The 11,317-nt window shown below is 24.6% G+C and overlaps 1 protein-coding gene across 1 annotated transcript; it reads left to right on the top strand.

Moving 5' to 3' along the window:
• Positions 1-1,136: 1,136 nt before the first annotated feature.
• Positions 1,137-11,112, top strand: LOC145830044 (uncharacterized). The gene is made up of 7 exons (XM_082937938.1): positions 1,137-1,256; positions 1,951-2,178; positions 2,471-2,579; positions 2,816-2,980; positions 6,421-6,542; positions 7,542-7,719; positions 10,617-11,112. Exons 1-7 carry the CDS (start codon positions 1,137-1,139, stop codon positions 10,847-10,849), a joined length of 1,155 nt encoding a protein of 384 aa, XP_082794064.1. The 3' UTR covers positions 10,850-11,112.
• The last annotated feature ends 205 nt before the right edge of the window (positions 11,113-11,317 follow it).

The following is an 11,317-nucleotide window of genomic DNA, read 5'->3' as shown; positions in this document are numbered from 1 at the left end:
TACCCCTAACCTTTACCCCTAGTTGTTGTTTTTTAAGCATATATTAATATTTACTTTTCTAAATTTAATTTTATCTTTGTTACACAAAAATCAACCGTGCCAAAATGACGCTTCATGCGAAACTATCACTGCTGCAAAATTAACCCTCTGTGCAAAGTTGACGACTGTTGCAAAAGTGACCCTTAGTGCAAAACTTATCCGTCTCGAACTATCACATATGCACACCTCAGAAAAAACTGATAAAATTTTAATAAAATTCTTTTTTAAATTTATACAGTTTTTGCTTTTGTAATTATTTTTGAAAATTGAAAAATAAATTTTACAAACGTTTAAAGCACATTTAGATAACGAACACAAGCTATGTTTTGATAACTTTAAAGTTTTACTTTTTGAAAACTTAATAAATTTTTCAGCTTGCTAAAATATTTGATAGGTTAAACACTTAAAAACAACTAAGAGCTTTAGATAAATTTAATAATACAATCTAAAAACATTTTCTTTCTAGTTCAAAAAAAAAAAAATTATTCAATGCTTACTTTTGTTAAAAAACATTTCACAACGTTGACTTTACACGAAAAGTTGTGAATTTCTCAATAAGGTTTTGTAGAAATCAAAACACGTAGATGATATGCTCTCTCGTCATGCAAACAAAAGAAATACTTTGTATTCGTCATGGTTATTTGTAAATATAGACGGTCAAGTTTTTTTAAAGTATTTGGCTCTATACAAAGCGTTATAATACTCTTTTATATTTTAAAGCGTTTAGCGTAAAGATATTCTTTTATCTAAAAGTAGTTATAATATTTTATTACGTAAATTACTAGTAATAAGTATAAGTAACCCAAAAAAAAAAAGTTTTATAACTATAGTCTGGGATAGTTTTCAAAATTTTAAGTTATAGCTATAGTTTTAAAGTTTTATTATTTCCCTCTTTTATAAAAAGAAACATCAAGTAACAATGTTAACTTTATCATTAAAATTTAAAGTTATTGTAAACTTTACTACAACTACCTGAGAGTATTATCTAGTTCTGAAAACAGTTTTATATAGAAAATTAGAAAAAATATTTTTATCTAATTGATTAATATACTTAAAAGACTCAAAAGTTTAAAACATACACTTTAAAATAAAATAAAATGGACGTACGGCAAGTCATCATAGAAAATGGAACATCGTTCATTAAAAGCGGTTTTTCAGGCGACGACTATCCAAGAAGTGTTTTCAGACCTATAGTTGGAATTCCACTAAAAAGTGAGGTTTGATCTTAAAAGAAATGGTAAAAGTTCTTCAACATTTTAAACTATTTTTCTTAGTTAATATTCAAAATAATTTTAAAAGCAAAGGATGTTAGAAATTTTTTTTTTTGAGTGTCAAAATATTCTATCTTGTTTCGGTTCGATTAATTATTTTCTATTTTTAACTATGTTTTATATTAAAACATTAATTAAGTACACCTAATTACAGTAGTATAATACCACTGTTAAGTATCATAGTTTATAATAGTATAAATAACAATCTACTACCAACAGATTTGTTTCTTCAGTTTTCGAATGCTTAATTATTTTACAAGTTTATGAAGTACTGTTTAAAATAAGACAAAGTTTAAGTTGTTTTAACTTATCCTTAGAAAGTTTAAAAAAAATTCTTTAAATTAGTAATACTTATACGTATAATATAAGTATTGAAAACCGGTCTTGATCCAAAAAAGTTCTTTAATGTTGAATTTAAAAATAGTTCCTACGTACAACATTTAAACAAGTAACAATGTTGTTTATTAAAATCTTCTAATTTACTCCTTAAAAATTATCATTGTTGTGCACATTTCCATTTGTTTAAAATTTCACTAAATTTCTAAAAAGTACTTAAATCAAAAATAAATAACAAGTATCGTTGAAAAACATAACTGAAAAATACGTAGAGTTTTATATTATCATTAGGTATGCTTAGCAGGTAAACGGAAAACCGATCTTAGGATGGGAATATAGAGACACTTTTGTCGGTGACGAAGCTTATAGACCCACAACTGTTCTTGGTGCAACGTCTAATACAATAGAAAAAGGGTGTTTCACAAACTGGGGCGAAGCTGCGAAATTGTGGCATCATGTTTTTGATAACGAACTTAGAGTTTTATCGAAAGAGAGTCATGTTTTTATGCCGGCGTCAGCTGCTACCACTAATGTATTTTCTAAAAAAATGTGATAAACAGTATTGATTGTAAATAATAGGATAGCTTTGTTATTTATAAATTATTTATTTACATTTTTAGTAAATTTTTTAGTTTTGATTAAAAAAGTTAAAACACAATAACTATATTCAAAACTACTTTTTGTTTTTCGGTGTATACTTTTAATAAAAACATCTTTATTTTGTCTATTTAGAAATATCAATTTTTTTAAGTGCCTAAAATTAATTACCAAAGTAATAAACAGTTGTGATGATTTTATAAACAAATATTTTTATTTTATTTTAGAACGACCTGACTAAAACTATGGAAATATTATTTGAAGAGTTTCAAGTTGTATCTTTTGCTTCTATAATACAATCAAAGCTATCACTGTTTTCAAGTGGGCTACTCACAGGTTCAAAAAATTTAACTTTAATAACTTTATAGAAAAATTTAATTAATTTTTCGTATAATCATTTTTCTTAAATCAACATCGAATATCTTCATTTTAAGTAGTCTATTTACTTCATAGTTAAAAAAAAATTGTTAAGTTTTTTTAGTGAAGTTTTTCTCTAACGTTGCAAGAAAAAATTGTAAATCATCTATTTTTATTTTTTAAAGCTCTTAAAATTAAACATTTGTTCAATTTAGGAACAGTACTAGACAGTGGAGGAGGTCTAACAAGTGTAACACCAATACTTAATGGTGAAACTTTATCAACTGGTAGCTGTAAATCACATGTTTGTAGCAAAAGCGTTGATGACCGATTAAAAGAGGTTTTACTGGAACAAGGTCACAGCGAGTTTTCCTTGTCGAGTTTGTTTACTTTTTTATAACCCGGGTTACTTTAAAAATAAAGAAAAATTTCTAAACAAAACACTTTTCTTAAATTTGAACTAGCCTATTTGGTGAAAAACAATTTAGTTAAGCTAAATTGCCTTAATTAGTATTAATAATAATATGCCATACCTACGTTATCCACGTTTAATAACAAGATTTTTACCGAAGTATTCTTAAAAAGATGAATATAAACCTTTATAACTCTAGGCAGCAGCTTAATCACAAACGAATAAGATCCATTTAAAATTTTTATAATTTCTGCATTAATTTTTTTTTAAGTAAATATAAACAGAAAAGTCTGGAACTGCAAATTGGTTTTCCTTTTTTTTACAATTTACTTTGGCAATCCAAGTAAGTTTCTTTTTTTTATAACTTTAACTCAGTGTACATCGTCAAAGACTTAACCACCGGTCACGTAATCAAATCCGGTCACACTTAATTTAAGGTAACAAAATTTTGTTATTTCAAATATAATTAGCATATTGAGTCTCAGTACTTTGAGTTACTTTAGTTTGTAATCGATCTCTGTTATACATATCTAACATGCATGGGACTGTAATGCACAAAACAATAACATTATCACTATCGGTAATTCACTACTTGATTCTAAAAATTAAATGAATACGATTTTTAAAGAACAAAGAAACTTTTGTTTTCTATTAATTAAAAGTTTTTTTTTTCAGAATATCTTAGCAATTCTTTATTGCAAAAGTTCACTACTTGATTCTAAAAATTAAACTAATACGAATTTTAAAGAACAAAGAAACTTTCATTTTCTATTTTCTATTAATTGAAAATTTTTTTTTTATGATTTATTCAGAATACCTTAGTAATTCTTTATTGCAAAAATGTACATTTTTTTTACATAAGTAGTTTAACTTCAGCATTATATTTGTTTTAACTGTAAAACTTGTTTATTTTTTGTAAGTAGTTTTATTACATAAGCGCTCAACATTTTGGTCGATAATTTTATTAGTACACAAAAAAAAACCTTAAGTCGAAATGGATCTTGGTTTTGATAGAACACTTTTAAGTTGTGAGAGAATCTGTAATTAAAATTATAACAAAAACAAAAACACTTATTTGAAACATAAAAGTATTTTAATCTTATTATATAATCAAAATAAAAATGATTTAAATTCCATACACTTAATTTTCAACCATTTTAAATACAATTTCTTAATATATTAAGTTGTCTGGAATAAGTATTAAGTGTTTATAATGGGTATTGTAAGCAATCAACTTTTGTGGTTATAGTGAATTTTTTATTAATTTTTTGGCAAAACATCATAAATAAAGAATTATGTTTTTTATATGTAAAGTAAATGTGGATTATAACAAGTTATAAAAACAAATTAGTTGTTGAGATAAAAAAATTTATTAGTTACCTTAGTAAAAAGACCAGAAAGATTCAAAATCAACTTTGGCAGAAGATAAGATAATAGAGATCTTGTTGGTCTATAAATATATATGTTTGTTTAATATTTCAGTTAAGTATATGTTTTAAGAAACACTTCAAAATTAACTTGATTCTGATAATCTTTTTGAATTCTTTCACTTGAAAAAAATTACTTTATTTGAAATACGCTTTAGTATCTTCAAAAACTGTTTAAATTATTTCAAAAGTTACACATTTTTTACAAATTAATTATCTTTTTAAGAATATGCAATCAAAAATTAGTCAATAACCAAAAAAGTATAACCAATTAGTAGTAAGCCATAAATGTAGCTTTCACTTATAAAATAAATAAGGTAAGTTTACAACTGTTAAAAAAGAATTAATTAATTAGGAACGATGTTTAAAAAATTAAAACAAATACTTTGAATTTTTATTGAGTTTATGTAGAATTTTTTTTAGTACAGTGCTTCCTCGCTTATCTGACCATGTTTGGCAAGCTATGTAATTATGTAATTATGGTCGGGTAAGAAAATAACATTGTTTTCTTTTATAATCTACATCTTTTATATTATGCAATGCATACAAAAAACGCACACTAAGTTTTCCAGTATTTTATTTTTTATCTTGTTTTCAATTTTTTAACGAAACAAACAATTAAAACAGACAAAAAATGAATGAAACTTAACTTTGATTAAGTTTGAAACTAATTTAAAAAAAAACTGCACTGTAACAAACATCAAATCTCTTTATGAAAAAAGAAAAAATAGAGGTTATTATAGATATTATAACAAATTTAGACACATTATTCTCTGCCATTTAGTAAACTTTTAGCTTGTTTTTAGTTAAATTAGTTTTTTTCTTTGCTTTTTTATCATTTTTTTAAAACAAGTATATTGACTGTTTTAAAAATATATGTCTTACTTATCGAAATCATAAAATCTCGCAATTGAATAATAAAAAACATTTTTATTTACTGAGAGCGTAAACCATGAATTATAAAATTAACTTAAAAAATATTAGAACTACGACGTAGTTATAAGTTGCTTGCTTAGTTTAAGGAACTAAATTAGAGTTATATTTGTCGTAAAACTTTGATTTTAACTAAGTTAAATAAATCTACTTCTCGACTAAAACCGGCCGAATTAGCGAGGAGCTAGATAAACGAGGAGCTGGATAAGCGACAAATCACTGTATACTCTTTTCAAATACTATTGTATACAACTAAGCTAAGGAATATAATATTAAAGTTTAACCTTGATACTAAATAAGTCATAATATTTAAATTAGAAACCTATCTATTATAACAAGCTTTCATAAATGTTAGTATATATTCTTTAGCTTAGTTGTATACAGTAGTAGACGAAAAATGTGTACTAAAATATTTTCTACTGAACTTCAATAAGAACGAAAAGTATCTATCGTTATTTTTTGTATAAAATTTATTTAGGAATGTTGTTTTTTGTCATATTATACTTACAAAAAAGTTCATTTTTAAGAAATTATTTTATGTAATTAAAAAGTAAGTTAGCTTTTTTTTTTTGTTAGAATTTTTAAAACTTATAGTTGTAGAAATGCCTACGGTTGGTTGATTAGCAGTTTAAATGTTTTAAATGTTCTTGTATAAGAACATTGTATTAAAAGTGACAGGTATCTTAAAACATACAGTATAGTGTAGACATTTTTTACCTTCAAGAATCGTAGTTGTGGAAAGGGGCTCAGTGCAAATTTAACTAATAGTCTTACAGTTATGCAAAAAAATATTTAAAAATAACATTGTTAAATATATAGTTTCTAAATAACTATGTCAAAAACATTTTTGCAACAAACATTTTGTCGTATAACATTTAAAAGCTGTTTTGTTTTATATAGACAATACAAAACAGAAATTATCAATAAGATATAATTGTTGTTTAGTTTAATTTTAAATTTTGTGTATCGAATATTGTACATTATATTAGCTCTGCTTTAAAAATATAAAGCTAAAAAAATGTTAAGAGTCAATAAAAAATTACAACAGAGAACTATTACGAACTGGAAAATTTAAAAAAGCAGTGCTGTAAAATAGCGAAGTCAAAAGAAAATATCGATAAAGAGTTTAAAGAACATAAACAAGACAGTTTTAAGTTACCAGACGGTAAAGTAAGAATTTTCAAAAGACTTTAAAAATCTATATAAACAATAAGCAACTAACTTAGTTACGAAAATTTGTAAGTAATTATAGTATTTAAATTATCTTGACTCACTTTAAATACTTGATATATGTTGTTTATTAAACAAAAAAAAAGCGCTCAAAATAACTGGTTCTAGGACCTGGCGTACGAAAAAACCTTTCGGTCATCGAGTTGTACACCACATGGATACAGTTTAATGTCTTGTCTAGAACAGATAGATATATAATTTAATATTTTTTGATTCAAGGTTTACTTTACGTTTTAAGTTTTCATCCAAATAAATAAGGCTTCTGTAAACTTTATATTATAAGCAACTAAATATAATCCCAGCCGTTTAAAATTCTTTTCAAAATAAGTTTCATTTAATTCGAAGCCATTTAACAAAAGTTTAAATTTAAGTTTTAAGAATTAATAATAGTCAGCAAGTTTTCAATTGCTTATCTTGCAATGGTTCTCAAACTGTTTATTGATGAAGAAGTATAGATAAATATTTAAAAAATTACAAAAGATCAATCATATATTTAGTTAAATAAAATTAGTTATCAAAGTTTACTGCATTTATGTTTTAGTGCTTTTGATATTAAAAAATATATTTAAACGCATTTTAGATTTATGAAAAAATTAGAGTTTAGACTAAAATTTTATACAGTATACTGCTGTTTATTAAATACTTCTAATTCCCCCGAAAATTTATTAGATACAGAAAAATTGTTTCGTTACACTACTGTGTACGTACAGTACAAGTGCACACTTTAAAAAAATCACTTCTATTTAAAAATTTTCTTCATGTGTTTGATTTTTTGTTGCATTTAACGATGCATCCAAAAATTTTCTAAGCTTGCATGACAAATTAATTTTATGAATAAATTCTATCAAGAAGAAAATTTAACAAACTAACTTAGCTAGATTTTTTTTAAGAAATAAAAATTTTACTCGGTTTTAAAAGTATAGTTAAATTTTACCGAAGGTTATATGCTTGAACAAAAAAGCTTACACAGTAACTGAAGTTTTGTTCGAGTCGAGTACAAAGTCAAAACATGATACTGGTATAAATGATTGTTTAAAGATGATATGTGAAAAAGTGTCTAATTTCCCAAAAGTTTGCGATAATATCATTATAAGCGGTGGAACGTCGCTACTAAAAGGTCATTTTAGCTAAAAGTTTAACTTTATTGTTTTATTGTCTAAAACCTTAAGAATATTACTATAAAAATTAAAATATTTTTTTAGTTGATACCAGTGGCGTAGCGTGGTATTTTGGTCAGGGGGTGCGCAAATTTTTTTCTCAAAAAATCCCTTAAATTAAAACTTTTGGGCCGCAATTTTTTCGGGGTCAATTTTCTCAGAAATTTAAGAAATTACTAAAAATCTATTTCCTTCATTTTTCAAGCAATCTTCTTCAAATTTTAGAAAATGTTCCTTACATTACAAGAAAAAAATGTACTTATGAATTTAGATAATTAAAATAAATAAAAATTTTATATGAAAAATTTAAAAATACAGTCTTTTTTTTTTTCAAAAATAAAAAAATTACTACAATTTTTTAAATTCACAAGTAATGTTTTTTTGTTATTGTATAAAGATTAAACTGTTTAAGTTTGAAGAAGATTGCTTGAAAAAAGTATTAGTAGATAGATTTCAAACAAACTAGCCTTTTTTCGCTGTTTTAGTTTTCCCTTCCCATAGGGAACCTATTATGCGGCCCGATTTTGACGGTTCATATCTAAAAAAAAAATTCGAATTTTTTAAAACAACAAAAAGTATCTTAAAGCTTTAAAAAAATCTATAAAATAAGATCAACTTCTAAAAAACATGGCTTACCCCCCCTATGGCCTTAAACTACAAATAAATAGTCAACTAAGTACAACAATTAATACATCAAAACATTTTTCTCTGTGCAATTTCTAAATAATGTCCAATATCTATTTTATATCAGCAAAAAAGAATTGTATTAAACTTAAAATAAGTCATACTTTTAGTTTGTTGCAGCTTTCAATATACTATCTCTATCTTTTATATAAAAATGTTAAAATTTCAATATTAAAATTAAAAGTTTTGAATCTAAAGAGCTAGTTTTTTTTTTTTTAACTTCTACATTTTTGGCTATATTACAATATAAAACTGTAAAGTATATCTTAACAAATGAAGAAAATCTGAAATATAAACAAAAATTAAAAATTTATACCACTTGAACTGCAGTCTTGAGTAATAGCAATATTTGGTGTTGGTCTGCTATTTTTCAATTCAAGTTTTTGAGATTCAGATAATTTTCCTATCTGACATATTTTTAGACTTGCAACATTCCATACAATACTACTTTGCATATTTTTTTTAAATAATAATCTAAAAATTAATGAAAACAGATTTTTACTTTTTATTTAGTTTTATAAAACAAATTTTCAAAAAACAACCAACTTTGAAGCTATCAGGATTGCCTTGCCACTCTTTGAGTCAAAATAACTATCCTGAGTTAGTTTAAAAATATCATGTGTCATCACAGGCATTTTAAATTATTTTAAAGATATTTTTTATTGTTTTTAAACTAATAGAAACTAGGCAGTTAAAAAAAGCTTTTAAAACAACTTAATCTACCCTGAGTTAACAAAAAAAAAAAAAATATATCCTTAGTCAGCCTGAGCTTAAAAATACTTAATTTTATAAAAAATTAAAAAAGTTATCCTAGTTTTAACTGAGTCATACTAAAGTTTTCCAAAACTTCATAGAATCTTGAGTTATCCTGAGTGTGTGGAAAGATTTTACTAAATGTTTCTGATACAAAACAAAAAAATTAAAAAATAAATTTTTGAAGGTCAACCTTTTCAATGCTTTTAAAAATTCACAAAAAATATAGCTTTTCACTTATCTTGATATCAGTTTTTCTATGATCTTTAGGGAATAGCATTTTTTAAATACTACAAACAGTGGGTAGAAAGAAATTTTTTTAAATACCATTTAAACTTGATTTAAAATTAAATAAATTTCAATTTAAAATTAATCAAATAAGTCTTTAAGACTAAATATTGATTGTAAAAAATCTGTTTTACAAGTTACTATAATATTATTCATGATGTGACTGAATAAATTTTAAAATAACTTGCTACAAAAATTGATTAACTTTTTAACTTTATGGCTGATAGAATAGCAAGTTTGATTTGTTTGTTATCTTAATAAAAAAAGAAACTACTTTTAATAAAAATTTTAAGTTTAGGGTAATTTAAAGAATAATTTTTGTACAGTGAGATTAAAACTGCATTCACAGTATGAACTGTTTATTTTTTATTTGTTTTATTTTTTTTTTTGTTTTTTATCTTTTAAATTATGTTGTTAATTTTTTTTGTTCTTAATATAAATTTATTTTTATTTTATTAGCAGTTATTAATTGCTATTTTTGCTACTATTTGTTTATTCTTGAATCATTATCACTATAAAACAGGTTTAGTTTTATGGTTTGCTAACAAAATGTTAGCATTTGTCCTTATAGAAAATTCTCTCATAAGGTTATACTACTGCGGTGCACTAACTGGTTGCGTACTGTTTGAGTGTAAATTCTTATGAAGTTAATGAAGTTATAAAATTTTTCCTTATGGAGTTTTGCATCAACATTGGTGCACATTTGAAATCACGGACCGAATCAGTATACTGGGTAATTTCCCTAACTTGTCACTAATTAGTATTGAAATTTCGTTTCACTTTTCAAATACTAGAAAAACTTAGTTGAAAAACGGCAAATTAATCAGAAAAAATAAACAATAAAGAATTAAGATATTACATTTTTTTTTACTTCTTTTTTTTTTTTTGGGTGGCACGCATGCGCCAGCGTCCCTCCCCACGCTACGCCCCTGGTTGATACCAATCAAAAGTTACAAAAGACTTAAGATTAGTCAAAAAATTTACTAGGCAAATTAGGTTTTGTTAAATTTTAGTTTTACTTTTTAACAGATATATTTTATCTACTGATTTTGTTTTATTTAACTAAAGTTGTTTAATTATCAAATATATTATGTTTTTTTAACTATGTTTTTAGAAGATTAACTTTTAAAAGGTTTTCCGGAAAGAATTAATAACGAGCTTCATAAAATTTTACAAAATCAAACATTCAAGATAAATGCTTGCGACGGAAGATGCTATAATGTGTTTACCGGTGCTTCAGTTTTGTCATCTCTAAACTATTTTAATGAATTTCAACTAAAACGAGAAATTTATAATGAGTTAGGACCTGAAAGATCCGTTTTAAAATTGCACCCAATTATAGAATCCTGGCTCGATGATACATAGAACGTGTGAACGTAAGGACCCTTGGTGAAGTCGCTGTCAAAAAGCCGGCAATCTTTTTTTACATTTCGCTTTTAAATCATTAAACATAAATAAATGATTCTTTTTTTGGAGTTAAAGTATGTTTTAAATTCTTAAGTTATATCACTTACAATTAACTATCCTGAATACTTTTTGAAATTCTAATTTTGTCTATTTTACATAACTTTTATGCATAATATTTGAAGTTAAAAATATATTTTAACAAAAGTTATTGATCCAACTGTTTAAAATAAAGATATTTGCATTTTCTTTTGTTGAAATTTCTCACATGTAAAGGAAAATAAAACCTTATCTAAGAATACTTAATCATAGCTTCTAATTTTTTAAACTATGATAGAATATTTTCCTTACATCAATTTTAAGTAGTCTTAATTAATCTCTCCGAGTCACATAACCAAAAATATCAAGTAAAAGTAATTAAATTAAGAA

This window comes from Thalia democratica, chromosome 2, assembly GCF_965202585.1.
Source record: "Thalia democratica chromosome 2, ktThaDemo2.hap1.1, whole genome shotgun sequence".
Taxonomy (NCBI): Eukaryota; Metazoa; Chordata; class Thaliacea; order Salpida; family Salpidae; genus Thalia; species Thalia democratica.
This window is presented reverse-complemented; position numbering and strand designations above follow the sequence as displayed.

What these genes read in the sequence shown, in the direction of transcription:
- LOC145830044 (XM_082937938.1), top strand. Translation starts at nt 1,137, where the DNA reads ATGGACGTACGGCAAGTCATCATAGAAAATGGAACATCGTTCATTAAA. An exon ending in CGTCAGCTGCTACCACTAAT is followed by an intron (nt 2,179 to 2,470) that starts GTATTTTCTAAA and finishes ATTTTATTTTAG; the next exon opens with AACGACCTGACTAAAACTAT. An exon ending in TGGAACGTCGCTACTAAAAG is followed by an intron (nt 7,720 to 10,616) that starts GTCATTTTAGCT and finishes AACTTTTAAAAG; the next exon opens with GTTTTCCGGAAAGAATTAAT.